Genomic DNA, 22,016 nt, shown 5'->3' with positions numbered 1-22,016 from the left:
TACAAGCATACAGTGATGCCCTATGTTCCCATCTAACACAACCCGCTTATGCTACCAGGTAGACTGATATTTTATCTCAGTGTATTCCAAGCACAGCTGGATAGTGATAACCATGAGCAAGCAAAAGAGCTTTCAGAGCTTTGCTTCTTTCATCAGCATTCCTGATGACACTCATCGACCCTACCCAAATCTGGCAAACTGGGGTATAGTAGGGCTTCATGGAGAGCCAGACATTTGTGGTTTTTTTTTTGAGACAGTCTCAAGCTGTGACCCTCAGTAGAGTGCTGTGGTGACACAGCTCACAGCAACCTCAAACTCTTGGGCTTAAGCAATTCTCTTACCTCAGCCTCCCAAGCAGCTGGGAGTATAGGCTCCCACCACAACGCCTGGCTTTTTATTTTTGTTGTTGTTGCTGCAGCTGTCATTGTTGTTTCAGCTGGCCGGGGCTGGGTTCGAACCCACCAGCCTCAGTGTATGTGGCCGGGGCCCTACCCACTGAGCTACAGTTGCTGCTGGAGCCAGACATTTTTAACAATACTTTGAAGCATCTTGGCACAGGACCAACTGCTCAGGCTGCACCAGGTCCTACAGCCAATGACCTGAAACGGTCACCAGTGAGGGCAGGGCCACTACTATTTGCTTATCTTCTTAGACAAAGGTCTATTCAGATATATATATATATATATTTTCCCTCCCATTCTGTAGGTTATCTTTTTACTTTCTTGGTGGTGTCATTTGCAGTCCACCTTATCTGTTTTTTTTCTTGTGTTGCTTGTGTTTTTAGAGTCATAAGAAACCACTGCCTAATCCAAGATCACAAGGATTTACGCTTGTGTTTTCTTCTAAGATTTTGGCATTTAGATTTAGACCTTGAATCCATTATGAGTTCTACATATGGTATGAGGTAGGGGCTCATTGTCATTTTTGGAAAAATAACTTTCAAGACTTACTTTCCTTTCCTTATGAACAAACTAAGTGGATACTGTTATTTTTCCCATGGTAGTAGTGGCTAATTGTATCCTCACCTGTGCACATTATATAGCATTGATAGGGAATGTTAAATGGCACATGAGTACATTCCTAAAAGTAAGTTTGTCCTCTGCCCCACCTCCTCTCTGAGCCCCTTTCTACAAAGTCACTTTGTTATAAGCAACTTTTATATTTTAATAGGATGGCCCTTCAGAGTATCTAAGTCTGTCATAATGCAAGAAGCACAAATCTTGTAGAGGATCTTTCCCAAGATAAAATAATCCAACAGTCTGAGTAACCACTAGCAAATTCTGGAACCATTATCAAGGTTTGTTTATTTGTTTATTTATTTATAGACAGGAGTCTCACTCTGTGCCTTGGCATCCTAGCTCACAACAACTTCAAATTCATGGGCTCAGGCAATCCTCCTGCCTCAGCCTCCCTAGCAGCTGGGACTTTAGGCACCTGCCACAGTGCCTGGCTAGTTTTTCTATTTTTAGTAGAGATTGGGTCTTGTTTCTGCTCAGGGTGGTCTCAAACTCTTGAGCTAAGGTAATCCACCTACCTCGGACTCCCAGAGTGCTAGGATTATAGGCATAAGCCACCGTGCCTGGCTCATTGTCAAGGTTTAAAAGTTTTCCTTTAAATTGGGCATTTGGGGCCCAGCACGGTGGCTCATGCCTATAATCCTAGCACTTTGGGAGGCTGAGGAGGGGGAGATGGAGTTTGAGAACAGCCTGAGCAAAAGTGAGATCCTGTCTCTAAAAAAAAAAAAAAATAAATAAAATAAAATAAAATAGCTGGGCATTGTGGCAGGTGCTTGTAGTGCCAGCTACTTGGGAGGCTGAGCCAAGAGCAGGGCCCAAGAGTTTGAGTTTGCTGTGAGTTATAATGCCACGGCACTCTACCCGGGCAACAGAGTGAAACTCTGTCTCCAAAATAAATAAATTCATAGGGCATTTTTCTAAAGTTATTGAAAGGCTTTATGCTTTCATATGCAAGGGACAGTTTAAAGAACTAAAAAAACCTCATGTTTAATAGATACTTTGTAGATGCTCTTTAGTTTAAGAAATGTCAGTTTAATTCACAAAGAAGATATAGTGAAATGGTTCAAGATCCTAACTTACCTCTCTTGATTCTGCCATCCCGTGCAAGGCAGCCATGGGGTGGCACGCTGGTCACAAAGATGGGCAGTTCACCACTCTTACTTCCTCTGCCCCCAGCAACGGTCATTCCAAGGGACTCGTGTGGTTCTTTCTTTACAGTGATGTGTTTTTCTTGGCATGTAACACACTGAGTAAGATCCTAATCCATAAAAAGAAAAAAATGATTGGGTAATGAATGACAGACTGCCAAAGTAAAGACAGTTTAAGATAATACCTTAGGTGGCACTTATAAAGTGACTTATCCCTTACTAATATCTGACAATAATACACAGTTCTTAATAAATGTACTGTGGATCAGTGTCTAATTATGGACTACATTATTTTCATATGACTGTTGATGTAAGTGAAAAGGCTCAGCACTTCTGACATACAGCAGCCAAGGTTAAATAAGCACATACTTGCATGATTATCTTGAGCTCTAAGATATGACCAGTTGTATAAAAGAAAATAGTGCTTTCAAGTTTTAAGAATCTAAAGAAAAGTCAATTTACTCGCACCTTTCTCCCCAGTTCTTTGAAAGAAAAGTTAACAGAGTAGCAGTAGAAAAGTAAAGTATGGATTTTGCCAACTGCCTAGAAATCTACCTTTAAAATCTTTAGGAAAACCTAAAATAACTGAATTTATTGAAAAGTAAATAACAGGGAAATAAATTTTTGACAAACTAATATTCTCAGGAAGAAGCTATTTTTACTGACATTGTTATTGTTATTTATTATTGAGACACTCTTGGAAGTAAAACAAAGAATTTAAAACTACTTTTTAAAATTGGAACTCAGTAAAAAACAAGGCATACACACACAATATTTATACTAATAATTAACACGTATGAGGGCTTAGTGTATGCAGGCTAATAGCTTCACATGAATCACTTCATTTAATCTTCACAGTAGTCTTGAAAATAAATGCTATTACTGGCTCCATTTTTAGGTGAGGAAAAAAGGCTTAGGGAGGTTGTGTAACTTGCCCCAAATCATGTAACTATAGGTGACTGTACTGGGATTTCAACTTAGGTGTGTTAAAAGTATGTATGTTATACATGTATACAGGGTGTCCCAAAGGTTGCCCATGAAGTAAATGTACGTAGATAAAATGGGAAATTGTAGTTAAATGTACCTTTCTTTACAAAATATTCACTACAAAATTTTATAAAATGTTCTCAACCTGTTGGCTACCTCTTTGTAAAATTTTATACAGAAAGGTACATTTAAGTATAATTTCCCATTTTACCTACATACAATAACTTGATAGGCAACTTTTGGGACACATTGTAGTAATATAGCAGTATGTATACATGTACACACACAGCGTAATGCACTCGGTGTACTTACTGAATATATGCGCCCACACAGGAACTATCCCATTAAGTATATCAGTGAAAGTTAATATCTCAAAAGGTTTTAACAAGTATCATCTTGAGAGAATGTTGTAGATAACAAGATAATTATTAACACTATTAATAATGTCAAAAATAAAAGAATTTACAGAACTGTAACATTTCCTTAAATGACAGAACTGGCATTTTAAAGAACTGACATGCTTAAGAACGGTATTTACCAAATTTGTAAATCAAAGTCTGGAATTCTAGGTCGGCCTACCTCTTGTCAGACCTTGGAATCCATGTACTCTTGAAATTTTGCCAAATATAATAGCAGCATAGCATTCCTAGAAAATGTTCTGACCAAGTAGAAAACCTGTAAACATCTTAAGACAGCCTCCTATATAAAGGTATGAAATTTATGGTAATACCTTCAAAATTGGGCAAAAATGGCTTTATTATGATTGGGCAAAAATGGCTTTATTATGAAGATAGCACAGGTAAACTTAGCCTTGAGTATATTTATTTAAGCAGTTTTAGCCCTTAGGCAGTTAATAAATTAAGACTGGTTACTTCATTATTCTAGATGGCTAAAATATATGCAGTTTTTCCTCAGGAACCAAACTAAAGACTATACTCAGTATACCTTAATTAATTTCCTAGTATCATACGGATGTTTATCCATACAATTACTATGAAGCTTGGTAGTAGACTAATGTATACTCATTTCACAATGATTAATCATCTGAACAGGTTGTTTTGGTGAATTCGTGTGTTTTTGTCTTCAGTAGGAGAACTTTATTTTTCTAAATCAAAATCCGGCATAACAAACGAAGCATGTTTATAGTAAACAGCCAAATTAACATATTATATTCTGTGCAGTTGTTCTAACCAGCCAAGTATGCAGAGGACTTGGAATAAGAATAAATTCAGCATGGCTATTTAAAACATGGTTACATAAAATCAAAGAGAATGAGAGTGAGTAGACTTTTGATAGAAAAATACAGGTGCCCAAACCAAATCAATAAAATGAAATAAACAGAGTTCTCCGCATGATTACTGCAATGATTAAGTACAGTTTTTAAACTCTCTTTTTTTGAGACAAAGGCTCAATCTATTGCTCCAGGATAGAATGCTTTTGTGTCAGTCTAGCTCACAGCAACCTCAAATTCCTGGGTTCAAGCAATTCTCCTGCCTTAGCTTCTCAAGCAGCTGGAACTTCAAATGCCTGTCTGGATGCCTAGCTAATTTCTTTTCTTTTTTGTAGAGAGAGGATGTCATTCCTGCTTAGACTGGTCTCGAACTCTTGAGTTCAAATGATTCTCTGGCCTTGGCCTCTGAGAGTGCTAGGATTATAGGTGTGAGCCTGGCCACAGCCTGACCACACCCAGCCTAAACTCTTACAATTCTGAGTGTTGTCCAAGACACCCATATCTCAAATCACAGTAAGATTCAATAACAAGTAAGATTCAATTATAAAACTTTGCCTTATAATTCTTTGTGTGTATTTTTTAAAGCAAAGATTAACTATATCAGACAACTTGTATTCAAAATTCGTACTCCTTTTTTCATAGTTACCACTATAAGGGCCAAATTATAGGTTTCCTTCATATATTTTGGGTTTTGTCCATAAATAAGAACAATGTGTGAGACTGCAATTTCTTTTAAGTATTAACTAAATCAAAGACCAGTGACAAGTCTGCACAGTACTTAAACTCAGAAAACCAGATATACCTGATCATCTGATGGGCCAAAAATACTCTCTTTAAGCTATGTAATCTGAGGGTGCCAGGGATAGATTCCAAAGGTAATTACTTTCTCAAATGTTATATTAACATTAAAAGTCTACTTTAGCATACAAGAGAACTCCTGTGGTTTTTAAGCAGACCAATAAGTAAGTTTTTGTTTAGTAAATCAATTTAATTTTACTTAAGGAGAATTATTTTGGAAACTCACATTAGTTTATATTTTCACATAATTGGAAATTGTAAGCATCATATCATCATTTAAAAATTCTTGGCCTACTAGAAATTGAGTTCAAATGAAGGAACAAATGAAATAAATAATATCAAAAATTCTTTGATTTTTGGAATGAAATCGAGACAGTATCAACATTCTCAGCATACATAAATGAACTTGGACTGTATTATAAAACCAGTAAAATATGGATTCTGAAGAAACAGTAACAAAGCTCAACATATGGTAATTTTAAAAGATGTAGGGTAATAGTCTCTAAGATATAACATAAAAAGAAAGAAGCCATACATGAACCTTTTAAAATGCATGATTCATGTTTAATATTCACATATCTAATTCTGTTTTTATAGGCAATGTGCCTAATTTCTAAGTATAGATTTGTGGATCTTGCCTTCATTATGCTTTTTCAATCATATAACCAACTCTTACATTTAAATAAGCAATCCAAGATAAATTCTACTGTCAAGTAGAAATTAAATAGAAGATTTTTCTAGAAGATCACATACTTCTTGTCAATCATCTGGCAAAGGAACCTTCCCTGCCAAGAAACTATCTCTAATGGCTGAGGAACTGAGACATGCAGTCAGTCTCCAAGGTAGCAAAACATATATTTCACATTCCAAGCTTCTATGTTCACCTTTTCAAACAGAATAACACCCTTCATTTAAATCCTTTTAAAAAAATTATTTGAGGTTGGTTATATGCAAAAATTAGATTTTATCAGCTTATAACAATGATCCTTTGAGAGTGGCATAAATTTAGAGAAGAAAAATACCCTCACCTTGTGTGAGCTTGGTCTGTGATACAGTGGCTGTACGTGGTGCTGGCTGCTGCTGTGAGTGCCTCCTTCTCGAATGGTGTTACCGGGCTGGGGTTTCCCTGGTCTGGCAATTGTTAAATTCACCCTTTCTCCACTGGCCTGGAGTGAACACACAAACATCATTATCAGTTGTGAATGATGTTTGTCATTTTAAAGATTACAGGCAGTGTAATCTTCAAGACACTTCTCAATCAGCATACCAAGCCTTTATCTGGGCAGTGTCTACAAGTACCTAGTGGCAGGAAGGAATGAGTTCATCTCACTAGCTAATATTTTAAAACTTCTGTGGTTAAAACATACACACATGCACACAGAGAAACAGAGACATGGAGAGAGAGAGATCTTGGGAATGCATTCTGCAACCCCACCTCTAAAATAACCAAGGCAAAGTAGTCAAACTGTCTGGGCTCTCATCTCCTTATGATTGGTGACTTTTCTCTTAAAATGCTTTCTTTGGCCCTTGAAGGGTAGCCTTGGTATTGTGAGGAAAACAAAGAAAATAGAAGTTAAAACTATTTCAAAAGTTGATTAAAATCCATGGTGAAGGGTTGGCACACATAGCTCAGTGAATTGGGTGTCAGCTACATACACTGAAGCTGGCAGGTTTGAGCCCAGCCTGGGCCTGCTAAAGAACAATGACAACTGCAACCAAAAAATAGCCGCATGTTGTGGTGGGCGCCTGTAGTCCCAGCTACTCGGGAGGCTGAGGCAAGAGAATCGCTTAAGTCCAAGAGTTTGGGGTTGCTGGGAGCTGTGATGCCACGGCACTATACCCAGGGTGACAGCTTGAGACTGTCTCAAAAAAAAAAAAAAATCCATGGTGAAATAAATTCCATTAGTGGCTACTTTGGAAGTAATAATCAATGAAACTCTGCATAACTCTGTTTCTGTTGCCATAGGTCACATTCAAAATAAGGTAACTAGCTTAAACACTTCTGAAAAGAATGACTATAGAAATCCTGCAGAAAAGATACACACCCTTAAGTGTTAAGGTGTTGGAGGTTCATGACTACCATTTTAAATTCAAAGGCCTGTTGTTATGTATCATATTTGAAACATAGATTCACATCTATTATACTTTTAGAAGTTATTTTATTTCTCCTTTTACAGCACAGGTCTGATGTACTTAATGCTGACTCTAAGTTAAAACCATAATCTCCAACTTCACTGTTATTCCTGTGGGAAAATAATGATGGCCTTCTTTAAAGAAATTGTGGTAGAAAGTGGAGACCTCTTCTATGATGGTAAAAATATTAAGAAATAACTTTATTTTCAATTCTTACATTGGAAAATAAGTGATAAACAACTTTAATGTCCTATTAACATAATTTGCTATTTAAGTACTTTATTAAATGAAATAGTTTCAGACAAGTTCACCAAAACAACTGAAATAACAACCCTTAATTAATGTTCAGCTGAATTTTCTTTTTTTTTTTTTTTTGCAGTTTTTGGCCAGGGCTGGGTTTGAACCTACCACCTCTGGCATATGGGGCCGGCACCCTACTCCTTTGAGCCACAGGCGCCACCTGTTCAGCTCAATTTTCAAAGCAGAGTTTGGAGACTTAATCTAATGGGTAAATACCAAGGTAGAATATTTAGAATCCCAATATTTAAAATTCTGACACTTCAGATTATTAGACTGTACTGTGTGAAGTGGTGAGAAGTTCCCTTCAGGATTTTATTTCAATGTACAGAATCATTTTCATTAACAGCTCAATACCTTATAACCACCAAATACTCCATAATTAGTATTTCAACTTAACTGGAATATTCCTACTTACACTAAACTACTAATGGAATCAAATTCTTGATCTTTCAAGACTGCTTGAAATGGGCATTCAGAATTTAAATGGTGGATCAACATCTGGGTTTAGGCAAATTTTAAACAGACTATGTGCATCTAACACTCAAGGTTCTAAACTTAGCAAAATACATATTTTAAAAATGCAGGATGCCCAAATGTAATACTTATCATCGTGAGTGGTGTGCCCTGCTGTTCAGAGTATAAACTGGTATCTTTTTGAAGAGATGTTTAAGAAAGTATCTTAAACTTGGATATAAAACATAAAAGTCTGTCAATAGGGGAATGATTAAATAAATTATGGTACATATCTACCAAACAGCTATTAAAACTTAAGACGTGAGTCTATGCTCATTTTCATGGGAAGATCCACAACATATTGTTGATGTACATAAAAAGATACAAACTCAGAATTTATAAGATGAGTGGATATGTAAGTATTTGCATCGATATGTAATTATGTATCTGTAAACACATACAATAAAAATGTTTGGAATGATGTTCTCTAAAACATTAATTTCAACAACCTGAGGTGTTTAGACTGAATGTGATTTTACCTTCTTTATTTTCCACATTTTTTCTTCAATATTCTCATTTTTAGACATGAAGTACCTGTTAATTTTTAGAATCCAAAAACAACGATACTGTCAACTTTTTTCAAAAAGAAACTATTAAACTGAGCAGTTTTCCACAGTCTGAGGAAAATTAAAGCAAAAATATGATACAATTATTTATAAAAATCCAAATTGTTGTTGTTTTTTTTTTTTTTGAGACAGAGTCTCATTATGTCGCCCTCGGTAGAGTGCCGAAGCGTTATAGCTCACAGTAACCCCCAACTCTTGGGCTTAAGAGATTCTCTTGCCTCAGCCTCCCGAGTAGCTGGGACTACAGGCGCCCACCACAATACCTGGCCATTTTTTTGTTGCAATTCCCATTGCTGTTTTAGCTGGCCAGAGCCGGGTTCAAACCTGTCACCCTAACCACTGAGCCCTAACCTGGCGCCCTAACCACTGAGCTACACGCACCACCCTAAAAATCCAAATATTGTCGTGGGAAATTTTAAATATATTTTCTACCTATGTATTTGTATTTTTTACATTTTGGTGAGGAATTTAGCAACGACCAACTATTTAGGAATTAGAATATTTAAACATTACCTGAAATATATATACAGACAGTGCCAAAAATATACATACACATTTTCAGAGATGTTACCTGTGTATCACTCTTTGAAGCTGAATCAAAGGTACTGGTACTGTCAAGTGCACAAAACATGCTATGCACATGCATTTTACCTGCGATTCACACGCTTTTGGGGAATGATCAATTTTGCTTCCAAAAAGATCTCTTAAAATGTGTATATATATATATTTTTTGGCACCTCTAGTATACTGTCAGTTTATTCCTTTCTGTCATAATGATTTGATTTCTCACTTCATAAAATTCACTTGACTGAAACAAATCCTGTAACTCCGTTAGCATTCTTCTTTTCTTCCTCCCGTCCCCACTACACCCAATCAATCTCCCTCCACTCTTATAAGATGAACTGTTTTTCAGTAGAGTAAGATGAACTGTTTTTCAGTAGAGTAGCAGCAGCTGGCTGATAGGCGCAGGTATAGGTTCTCACGTTATCTTTGATTTGACGAAATTTTAAAGCATCTGATTTCTTTAAACCTCAAGTCTATAGAAGAAATGAGACCAATACCTAAATCTTGTCAATGTAATAAAGGGAGTGGGGACTTGAGTGTTCTTATAATCTTAACTTTCATTATTATTTGGTTCTGTGTTGTGAACACATTTTTCAGTTGACTATCAACCTACTTTAATTCCTGATGTTCCATTAGATAATGCTTGGCTCCTTCGCAGGGTTCTATTGTGCTTCCTTTAAAAACACCTTTCTGTTTCACCCTTACCACGGGAGAAGATGCTGATATTATTAAATGCCATGGGATGGCGCAGAACTTGTACATCTTCTCTGAATGACTTTTCCAATTGATTCGCTTCATGCTCTTAATGAAAACATGGTTTTTTCCTCTAATAATGACTACTCTTACTTATTTCACAAGGATATTGCAAGGATAAAGTTCTAAATACCCTGATTCCTTGAAAAAAAAACACTATAGATATAAGAATCAGTATTAATAAAAAATTACTTTTCCTTTACTTATATGGGTCCTGATAGTGAGTTAAGAGACCTAAAGACCAGGCTAAGTTACAGTCTTAGAAATCACAGCTCCTCTGAGCTTCACTTATTAAAGGTAGACAGCACAAATAGGTGGAACCCAGAGAGTAAGACAAATAAACAGGAAATAGTAGCGCTTACGTTCTATAAATAGCTTATGTTCTATAAAAAGTTCATGGGGATATAGGTTTTAGAAAAGACTTTCTCTACAACAACATATACTAGTGTAGATTCTGAATTTAAATAGCCATGCCTGATTTTCTGATGAAATGTAATGTCCCCTGAGTTCTGATGTTATTTACCAATGAAAACAAATAATGCCATGTGGTAATAACACTACCTTGGAATGAAGGCCAAGAGGTGTTACCTGAATAATCTGGGCAGCAAGCTCAGGAGTTCCGTGCTTCAAGTCGTGTCCATTGATGGCCAGTACTCGGTCATTGCTGCTGAGCCTCCCATCCTGTGCAGCCAGCCCCCCCTCTAATAGGTCAAGAATAAAAACGCCCGGCTCATCTGTCCTTCGGACTAATTTAATGCCAAGCTGTTCACCAGAGTCTCGCTTATGAAGAACCACATGGAAGATCTCTTCTCTCGGAGAGCTACCATCAGAATGGTTGTATGCTCGGTTGCCAAAGCGCCTCTCTCGAAGCACAGTGAGATGCAGCATGTTGCAGGGCTGGGAAAGGACAGCTCTGGCATAGTTATGGGACACATTGCTTATGTCATAGTTGTTGACCTAGAAAAAAGGAATTATGACCAAAGTCTGACAATCCTTCATTTTTACAATTTGTAGAAATGTTTACATTAGCATTTCCAAAAAGGAAACTATTATAAAATTGTGAAAAGGCTACATAATCATGATTTACAAAACAAAAATAACCAAGCTAGAGAGTTTCTAAAATTAACTTACAATGATTAGCATCAAGAGGAGAACAGTAGTCAGGATCACCGGCTTTAATGACTGTCTTGAGTTAGACTCCTTGGTTCTGCCACTTACTAACTGCTAACCTCAGGCAAATTACACAACTTGTTTGAATGTGTTTCCTCATCTGCAAAATGTTTTTACTATCTACTTCATGGGATCAGTATGAAAATGAATAGACAACATCAACAGATGGCAAGTGCTAATGAAATACTAGTTCTAGTAGAAGAGATATTGAATGAAGTTCCACTGGATTACAAATTTTCTTTTTCCAAATGGAAAGCTAGATAAAAAAAATTGAGTTTTATTTTAAGAAAAATAGCACATTCTAGGTATACAACCTTATTTCAGATGAGTGGCTTTTACTTTAAAGAAAAAGACAATTATAATTTCATTCTTATTTTTCAGCATATAAGTAGTACATAATAGGATATTAGTATAATATATCTAATAAATGTTATATATCACATAACATTTACTAATTAAAATTTTTAACCTTGAAATGTAACATCACTTAGAAAATATACTCAGCTTTAATTATTCATTTAGCTTACAAGAAGAGATAAGCATAACTCTTAGCATTTACAGAATTACAGTTCTCTGATTCTGAGATGAAACAAACATTCTCTGAACATCTGTTACACGACAGGCTCTGGATTTGGAGTTTGTGATCACCTAAATCCTTAAATCTTTTTCACACGAATCCATGTTAAGCAAGGCCTTCCTCTTCCTATTTATCTAGGATTGATAGTTTTGAATATGACTAATTTGAATTTTGTTGATTTTAGGTTAGCCTATTATATCTTTTAAAATTCAGTCATCAAATTCACAGATGTCACACATAAACCTGCACATCTCCCAAGTTTCAAACATCTATGCATTTGATAGTCACTCAGGTCCTGATAAAAATGTTAAATATATGGTCAAGAAAGAGCCTCTAGGCTCGGTGCACGTAGCTTACTGGTTAGGGCACCAGTCACATACACAGAGGCTGGTGGGTTCAAACCCAGCCCAGGCCTGCTAAACAACAATGATGACAACAACAACAACAACAACAACAACAAAAATAGCTGAGTGTTGTGGTGGGCACCTGTAGTCCCAGCTACTTGGGAGGCTGAGGCAAGAGAATCACTTAAGCCCAGAGTTGGAGGTTGCTGTGAGCTGTGATACCACTGCACTCTACTGAGGGCAACACAGTGAGACTCAGTCTCAAAAAACAAACAAACAAAAAATAAAGAACTTCTAAAGTTCTGTTTAGAAGGTAACTTCTAAAAAACTAGGCTGACGTAGATTCACCATTTCTGGCTATTCAGCTAAAAAGCTGCCTATCTCTAGATTCACATTTTTCCATTTTATATTCAGACATATCACATATATCACAAATGACTTTATAAAATATCTGGCTGAAATCTAAGTATATTTTCCAGCCAAGTGCAAGCATGTCAGCTCATATCACCTTTATGAAGCAGGTTGGGAAATAGCCTACAAAGAATGTTCCTCCATAAATGCACAGTTGCCGGTGAAATTTGGAGAAAGGAGAGACCAAATAAAACAGTGTTTCTAGATTTTGTAAAAATAGCATCATCATACTCGGCTCATACATTTCTTGAGCTAAATGTTTTTTACCAATACCTCAACACACGTAATTATTTTCCTTCAAACTAAAAATATCTAAATTTTTGATTATTGATAAAATGGAAGATACCTATTCTTAATAATATTATATTATGCTACTTTTAATAATGATATTGATGAAAGTTACCAGAGCAGTTATTTTTTTTCCTCACAGCTACTTAAAAGGCTGCATATGAATCACTGAGTGTGGCAAAAGGTTCAGAGGGCATATGGTTCTCCTTTTTAAACAGGCTATTTAATAGAATAATACATGTGTGTAAAAATAGATGTACTCTTTTTAATGTGGGAAAACCAAAGCCACACACTGTTACCAGACTGCATATGGTTTGCTAAATAAAAGCATAGGCTAGCTTTCTGGTATGCAAACAAACCATCTTACTGCCTCTTAGGGATTTTCCAGTTGGCTCACTGTATTATTTACCCAGCTTATACAAAATTGAAAGTAGCCAGGCAGGCCTCTCTGCAAGTTTACTTTTGGATGACCATAGTCCTTCTCTACATTTGGCATTCCTGATTGGCTCCAACACACCAGTTAAAAGCCAACCAGTCAGGGTCCACAACAGGAGGGGTCCAGGGCCCTTAGTGAATTTATTAATCAGGTTATGTGCTTAGACCTTCCTTATCAATTTGAATAATTAAACCAGATTTAAGATTGCTATTATTAGAGTATTAGTATATATGTTTCCATAAATAATAACAATGTAGATTTTATAACTTTGGCTTAATTCCCAAAAATATAATCATAACTTTAGATAATTATAATTTTATTTGAGGTAAAAAGATTCACTTATGGGAATAACAGTTCTCCAAAATAGAAATGAGCCCACTGATAAAATATATTAGAGAGCAAAAGCTGAAAACTAAACTCAGTCATATTTGAAGAAATACAAATAAAAATGAAGCATTTGTTTTTTACCTTTCAAGTTTAGAAAAAGAGGAAGAAATACATAAAAATGGTTTAACACTCAATATTGGCACACTGATAGCAACACAACACAAAACACAAAAGGAAGGGTACACTTCATTTACAACTGGAAAGGCCAGATATGGGAGACAGAAAGAACACTAGGTGGGCTGCAGGAAGGGCAATGTGGCTCTCCTGGTCTTAACCACCAAGGTGTCAAGGTGTCAAGGTGTCAAGGTGTCTGCGAAGGTGCACCTGGGAAACCAGCTGTAGGATTCCCTGCAGAATCAGGTCAGGAGCTAGAAGCAATACAGGTAAGGTGGCCTTAAAGCTGTGCCAGCCTATGCAGCTAGAGTGCTAATATCATAAAATGACAGAACACAGTGAACAGCTTGACAGGTTCAGGAACACAGCTTTATATAAGTTGGGTTAGTTACCCGTTCTGTATTTGTGTACTTTCTCTCAGTATTTAGTAAAACAAACACTGAAAGTTCAGTCTATCTCAGCCATGCTAGAGACAATGAAGAAGGGGTTTGGGGCATGGGTGTTAAGATGTGACTAATATACCACAAGAGATAGCAGACAAGTGGCAGTGGAAACCAAAGCCAAGAAAACCCAAAGCAAATGTCACCCTGACTGCCCTTGTAGCTTCCTGTCAACCCCCAAATCTGGAGAATGTCTTTCAAGAGCTAAAAATCCTAAAGGTTCCAAGTTTTGTATTAATAAAGAAGACGGTGATTCCCAACACCATACTATATCCAAATTTCAGACAATTTATTGTATTTGATTACTGTACATGATAAAGAGAAAAGCAATGAATGCTAATAGTAATTAAAGCAGGGGGATCAGTGTGGGTGACAATGACTGAACAAACTTTCAAAAGTGAAGGGGAACAACTGAAACACAAGAAGAGAACAGGTTGGAATGCGAAATTAAGTTATTTTCAGAGAAGCAAGATTACTATGTCTGACTCTTCCACTAGATTGTATATTCCATAAGGACACAACAGTATTTTGCTCTTAAATATAACCCCAGAAAGTAGTACAGTACATAGAACATCATAATAAATGAACAAACTAGTTTGCATGCAATAAAAGAAAGAATTATGATTAAGAAGACAAGTTGTATAAGAGACTACAGAGGACCCTAACTCCTAGATTAATCCATCTGGGCTTGACACCTGCAGAAAGCAGGGTTCACAGGCATATTAAGCTCTTACTGATAATGGGGGATTTGAAAAAGGAGAGATGGAGGCAAGGATATTTGCTGGGGTACTCTACTAAATTAAATGTGCAGGAGTGAAAGCCTAGACTCAAGAGACGGCAGGGAAAATAGAAGTAAAGGGTAGATATCAACAGATCATGGTGAAGGGCTGAACAAATCCAAAAGGAAATAGTCTTTGTTCTTGGGTTCCTAGAAGACATTTGTTCTTATTCACAAATATTTCTTCTCTCTCCTTCTAGACGTTATCCATTTTTTTTAAAACTTCAACTACCATCATCATATGATTCAAATGCCCTGGCCAATATTCATATGAACTCCAGCCTTACCATCCCAGCCCCTCAGTCTCAACATGCCCTCTCATAAAATATCTTGTCCCACTCTAGTTCTCTTTGAGACTATTTCTTCTTAAAAATCACCTGAAAGGGAAGACAGTAGGGACAGCATCAGGGTTTATTGCAGATGCAGAGTTCGAATGTTTTCTGGGGATAGTGCATTAGGGAGTCAATACGAGATGACTACATGATTTCTGAACTCTACCTTAAATTCTGTGGTATAAATTATAACTAGTGCTGCAGGGCTCTGTCTTTTCTGGATTTTACTGATGAGTGTACAGAAGGATACACCAGACAATGAAGGTAATGATGGGGAAACAGGCCATGAAATAAAGCCAATGGGATAAGGAAATTTCAGCAAGGATAAACACAGCCCTTCAATGACCAGCGTTCCGACCCAGGAAGAGGCCACATGTAGGATTGAAAATATATATATATTTTCAATATATATCCCATGTATATGGGAAAACAGAACAAATTACAGATATAATCTGATCTGGTTTATGTATAAAAACAGCAAAACTAACTTACATGTACTTCAAGTTCCATAATAGCATAATTTTCTAAGTTCTAAATGTACAAATAAGAACAAAAGGTCACAAGTTAACAGAATAGTTAAAACAAATACCTGAAGAATCTGATCTCCAGCGAGGAGCCTCCCATCTCTGGCGATGACCCCATCACGGTAGACTTCCTGGATAACAATGTTAATCAGTGGTGTCTCGTTGCCACCCACAATACTGATTCCTAACTGAATGTAAGGATTGGACCGATGAATTTCAATAGTGGTGATTTCTCCTTCTGGTAAACTCAGCGGCTGTTGTGTGGCTGCCAGGTTAAAAATGGGAGAGAGAAAACAGATGAACAGAAAAATACCAATTTGCATATTCTAATTATTCTTAGGTATATACATCATCTTAACAGATGATTAATAACTAAGCAATACCATAAAATAAAGAGACAGAACGACAAGAAAATATATGTATGTTTAAATTACTTAAAAATTTCTTCTTTCAAAGGTGATTAGGGACGACACAGTGATGATTAAGAAATATTAAAGGCAAGTTATCTAGTCCTAACTGATGAAAGTCTGGACCACGAAACAATGTAAGTAATGTAAAGCAGTATAAAGGAAACACCGGCTCTGTGGCACGTAAACCCCACAGGTGCTGGGAAAGTACTAAGCTCCTAAGAAGAAGTGGGTCTTGAACGAAGCCTTAGGAAATGAAACAGATATGGCAATAAAAAATTGAATTTGTGGTAGAATTTGGGGGAAAAAAATCACTTTATGCCTAAGAATCATCACTACAGGGTTTCTGTTAATTTGGTAGCAGGTTATACCATTAGCAGTGGCTGGTACCAGAGGCGTGACATGGGTAGAAGTGTAAATAACCATTTATTAGCTATTTAGCCAATTGATCAATTAACCTTTCAAGCCTCAGTTTTTCTTTTTCTTTTTTTTTTTTTTAGAGACAGTCTCATTTTGTTGCCCTTGGTAGAGTGCTGTAGTATCACAGCTCACAGCAACCTCCAGCTCTTGGGCTTAGGTGATTCTCTTGCCTCAGCCTCCTGAGTAGCTGGGACTACAGGCACCCACCACAATGCCCAGCTATTTCTTTGTTGCAGTTTGGCAGGGGCTGGGTTTGAACGCTCCACCCTCAGTATATGGGGCCGGCACCTCCTAGTTTTTCTTGTTTAAAAAAATACATATTTTTTTCTCTTATAATGTAACATATAAAGTTTTTAGTACAGTAGTTGACATAGAATACTAACACTTAATTTGAACTATTTTTGTTCTTGTTCTTGATTTCTTATGTCAAGAAGGAAACAAATTTCTGAACATACAGAAACTATAAGACCCATGTGAATGACTAGTGAGTTCATGGACTGCAACAGAAAAGGGAATGGGAAGGTCTGCCTATCACCAGGGTAAGTTTCAGGTTTGGGTTCTAAAATGCAAACTGTTAGAACTGTATACTGAAAAAGGTAAATGATGGGGTATATAAATTCTACCTCAACAAAACTAAAAAAAGAAAGTGCATGCTGGAGAGAAGTGGGAAGGAAGGACAGGTGAATTCTGGAAGGAAGAGTTGCACTGTACATACTGTCGGTCCCAGCGTTCTCCTCAAAGGCAGGGTTGTCAAGGCCAGACTCCTCAGTCCATGAGGGAAGAGAGGCTGATGTCAAGTGCCGCTCGGGAGGTACTGTGCCTGTCCCCGCACAGTCTGTTTCTGGTGACAAAGTACTTGGAGGATCTACAATAGTGGATCCATTTTCATTTTCAATTTCTGCCTGAGTTTTACTAGTTTTCCTTCTCTCTAGGGCAACTCTTCGATTAGAGGCTCCAGGACATCTAGAAAGAGAGCATCAAGTGGATTACAGATGATTTGGGAAGAAAAAAGGGGACTAGACAGTTAATAGCTTGTATCACAATCAAATAATGGCAATGGCTTCTATGAAAAAAAAAACCTAGAAGTACCCGCCCACAAACAGTACATAGTTTTGATCCCAATTTCCACTCAAACTAAGTTCTTATCACTCCATGTGGCACAGAAATTAAAAACAAAAGGCTTCAGCATGAACAATGGCTTGGTATATCTCTCAAAGAATATGCCAGTAGAAAGCGTATAGAAAACACCCTAATAACTGCCTTTGCGCTGAGAGAATTACTCTGAAATTCTGATTACATAACCCCTTTTTACAGGTTAAACAGCTTAACCACAGCAGTGGAAATAAGCAATCTTCTCCCACATGAATGACGGTGTCCTGACTTAGACCTTGAGTATATCACTGTGTTTCTATACTCTTCACACACAGCTACTTTACACACTAGTTAATTAGTGAGTAGTCATACATCAGAAGGCCCAAGTAATTTACTTTAGGATAGACATGAAAGGAGAGAACAATATATCTCCTAGTTTGTAAAATTAGAATTTCAAGAATGGAATGACAGATATGGTATATAACCTGAAGAATATATTCCAAGTACTTGGAAAGCTTACACCAAGAAATAAGAACTGTCAACTTGCTTGTTTTTACTTATTTAGGCAAACAAAAAGAAAAGATTGGCCTCTGCTTAAACTCATAACCAATGAAACATTTAAATAAAGGGTTTATACAAGTATGAGAAACGATGTCAAGGTGCCAGTTCCTTTCCACTGACACCTTGATTGGACAATGGAAATAATGCCCAGTTGAAGAATGGAAAGAGGACAAGATGAGTAAGGAAAGTAGGACACAGAAACCAAGGGCCCAGCACAATTCTAGACACCATCTACTTTTATTGTTAAGGTAATCTGCAGTAGTAACATTGGGTAGGATGAGTGATCAGAGATCTTACACCTAGGGTTGCAGACCTTCAGTCAATGATAATATTTTTTAAAATCCAAGATTTGTGACAAAATAAAGTACAGAATTAAATCAATTAATACCAAAGGCTATTTCTTAACTAGAAAAGTAATAAATTTTCCCTAAAGAACTAAAGTTTTTAAAACCTAAATTTCAAGTTCTTAAAAAAGATTACTATGAAATTTTTCTTTCACCCTTCCCTTATTTCTTATTTTCTCTGTATCTTATTAAAAAGGGGAGACAAATGATTTCCTTTTTGTGCTTCCCTTGTGTATACCAATCCAATTTTTCCAGATTATGGAAAAACTTACTTTTGTCAAGTAAGCTGATTTAATCAGAGATACATTTTTGAAATATTTTATTAAACAAAAAAGTTGAGGCAAAAAGTGGCCCCCAAAATATTGTGATTAAAAAAATATGTATCACATATAAACATCCACATGGAAAAAAATGTCTTCAATGGAAAAAAATGAAGTAGGAATAGGAAATGAAGAAGAATAAATACAAACAGTATGTGATCACCTGGAATTAGCCTAGTAACAACTTTAAACCCACAAACTTTAATAACTTATAATCATTAAGACTCACAAATGTTTAATAACGCTTATAAAAATAAGTTTAAAAAGGAAAATCTGAAGTTACTGGAGGTAAAGAAACAGATATACTTAAATTCCTGGTGGGACAAGCAAACCACTAATGGGGACTGAAGATATTTAAAATGATACTATGTAAAAATACAGAAAAATGATCTCATCCAGCACTAGAAGAGGAAAGACATAAATAGAACCTTTGGGAACACTCACATTGAAACAAGATTGACCAGCTAAGAAGACAGATCAAACAACCAGACAGAGAAGGACGTGCTGAGAAAAACTTAACCAAGGGAGAAGAGTGTCAACAATGAAACACCATCAGTGCAAATGCCGCAAAAGAGGCAAATAAGAACCAAAAAGTGTCAGTTTAACTTCATAAGCAGAAGGTCAGGGTGATTCTTTCCTTTTTTTGGTCTTTTTGTCTTGGAATGCCTTCCTTGCTGGGGCAATATAAGCATTTCTGTTAACTTAATATGTACTATCTACAAAAACTGCACACTAAAAATTACAGGGCTTTAGAGAAAAAGAGAATTGGGATACATCACTCAAACCCTGTGCATTGAGGAATGGGAAATGGCTGCTATGAATATGGGGTTTCTTTTCAGTGTGTAGAAAACATTTCAAATATTAGATTGTGAGGATGGCTGCACAATTCTATGAACACACTAAAAACCACAGAACTATATACTTGAAGGAGGTGAATTTTATGATATGTAAAATATATCCCAATTAGAGTATTAAAAAATATGCTATTAGTGAACGAGGAGATCAGAGCAAGCCTGGACAGAGAAAAGTTCATGACCAGAGATAGCTCAAAGCCATCATCCCACAAGTTTGTAAGCCCTGGGAACTGAAAAAGTGACATTTGTGGAGTGCCTAATTTATCCCAGTCACTGTATAAGGACCTTTATATACATCATTTCATCGTACCCTCACAACCGCTCTATTATTCCCATTTAACAAATGGGAAACTTGAGACTTAACTAAGCCAACGTCACAGAGCTATTAAATTGCAGAGCCAAAATCCAAACAAACTCAGATCTGATTTCAAAGGCTTCTCTGTTCTTTCTACTGAATCGTACTAAATTCACTCATATGGAGTTCTTTTTCTAGGCTTAGGAAAACAGAAGTGGAATTTTTTCTAAAAATTTGTACCTAGAAACAATCATAGAATGCTAGCACTAAAACAAACATCACAAAACCAAAAATCTATGCATCTTTGGAAATGGAATATTTAACAATAATAACACAAACAGTAATTGCTTTAGGGGAAGTAATTTAGTTTATTCGAACAGGTATCTCAGTGTAGCAGGAGACTAGTACAGATGATATAAAAAAGTGAATAAAAACAATGGAACAGAAATGCACGCAACATTTAATTAGATTGGGGTAGGCACGTGCTGAGACCACGCAGGTGGCCGCAGAGCTCTAAACACAGGTACACTTTGTAATTTTCTTAAAATAAAACCAAAGGGCTTTTGCAGTAGCCAAGACTCAAAGCAAGGAATTTTTTTCCTTTTCTGCTGAAGATTATTCTTCTATTCATTCCTACTATTCTGGCTTTTCTCATGCAGGAAAACGGTAAGTTCTTATACATAAGAATTAATTTGATTTATGGCATAGAGACATCATTCCCTGTTAACAACAATTGCATGTGAGTTAATTCACATTAGGGAACAAATGGTGATATTATTATTATCAGCAGTATTAGTGGTGGTGGTGGTGGTAATGTAGCAGAAGTAAAATAAAACATCGCATACTCAGTGTCACATAATGTCAGGCACTTAATGAAACTGAAAGAATGTGAGCACCACATAATCAAGAAAAATGATAAAAATTATTACAGAGTAAAATATACAAAAATCAATTCAACTGATGTCAAAAAAAATGACAGATTAAGAATATCTGAAAACGCTCTCCTCCATAAAAGCAATGTGAACACAGAAATTGTCAGAACCAACTACAATAGAACCTCCATATTGGCTACCTCCCTACATTGACCCCCTTCTTTAAAGTGACCTAACTTCCACAGACCAGACATGCGCCACATGTATTCACCAGCACAGGAAGCCTAGTTCCTTATGTTGACCACCTTCATTTGTTGTCCAGTTTGCTAGAGTCACTTGGGTGGTCAAATTATGAAGGTTCTATCGTGTTCCTGAGTCTGGAAATTAGCCAAAGGATTACAGCAATCCAGACAGTATTTATCCCAGAAAAATGGCTGACTCTTAATAAGAATAGAGGGCTTTGTGGCATTTGCACTTGCCCTAATCCTATTCCCACCTCCCTAGCTCCATGGTAGACCAGATATGGGCAATAGCCCATATCACAGTGGAAACCAAGAATCTGGCAGACACTGGAAGAACAGACTGGACAGCCTTCAAGACCCACCCCCAGAGAACTATTATTAATTGTCCTGTCTGCTGGTTCTCCACTTGCATTGCTGTCTTGTCTTGACCTGACTTAGCTTAGCTAGTATAAATAGTCTTTTCACTGAGGGCACTTTTTGAAAAGTGAAAAATCTTTTCTAAGGTAATATTTAAGATTATGGTTGCCTATGGTGGGCAAACAAAAGGCTAACCAAAATGTCTGCAAGGAAAAGCCAAGGAATGAAACATCTAGAGGGGCTGGCTATGTCCAGAGCTATATGCGTGCATAAAAAATAACCCTAAAAGGCGAGAACGTCCTAACTTTTCACTTCCAGCTGACCCCAAAGCTCTGTGAAGGCATGAAATGAAGGCTGACGCCATCAAGTGCCCGTCCAAAGGCATGGCATGTCCCACTGTGCATGCAGAGCCCCTAAGGAAAATGTAAGACTTACTGATTAC

At 36.7% G+C, this 22,016-nt stretch overlaps 1 protein-coding gene across 2 annotated transcripts in view; it reads right to left on the bottom strand.

Annotated features, from left to right (window-relative positions):
* The window catches only part of LNX2 (ligand of numb-protein X 2), a 77,913-nt gene that overhangs the window by 9,922 nt on the left and 45,975 nt on the right, over positions 1 to 22,016 (bottom strand). Inside the window, exons 3-7 of one of the 2 annotated variants that reach the window (XM_012810009.2) lie at positions 17,353 to 17,600; positions 15,876 to 16,075; positions 10,598 to 10,966; positions 6,209 to 6,346; positions 2,097 to 2,274 (exon numbers count right to left, since the gene is read on the bottom strand). In XM_012810009.2, coding sequence (XP_012665463.1) covers positions 2,097 to 2,274; positions 6,209 to 6,346; positions 10,598 to 10,966; positions 15,876 to 16,075; positions 17,353 to 17,600 — 1,133 coding nt within the window. The remainder of the gene's footprint in view (positions 1 to 2,096; positions 2,275 to 6,208; positions 6,347 to 10,597; positions 10,967 to 15,875; positions 16,076 to 17,352; positions 17,601 to 22,016) is intronic. The other variant, XM_023517749.1, reaches the window with a different exon arrangement.

The sequence above is a fragment of the Otolemur garnettii genome, unplaced genomic scaffold (assembly GCF_000181295.1).
Source record: "Otolemur garnettii isolate 467f Iridium unplaced genomic scaffold, OtoGar3 scaffold00120, whole genome shotgun sequence".
In the NCBI taxonomy this organism is placed as follows: domain Eukaryota; kingdom Metazoa; phylum Chordata; class Mammalia; order Primates; family Galagidae; genus Otolemur; species Otolemur garnettii.
The sequence above is the reverse complement of the archived record's forward strand: the minus strand, read 5'-3'. Positions and strand labels throughout refer to the sequence as shown.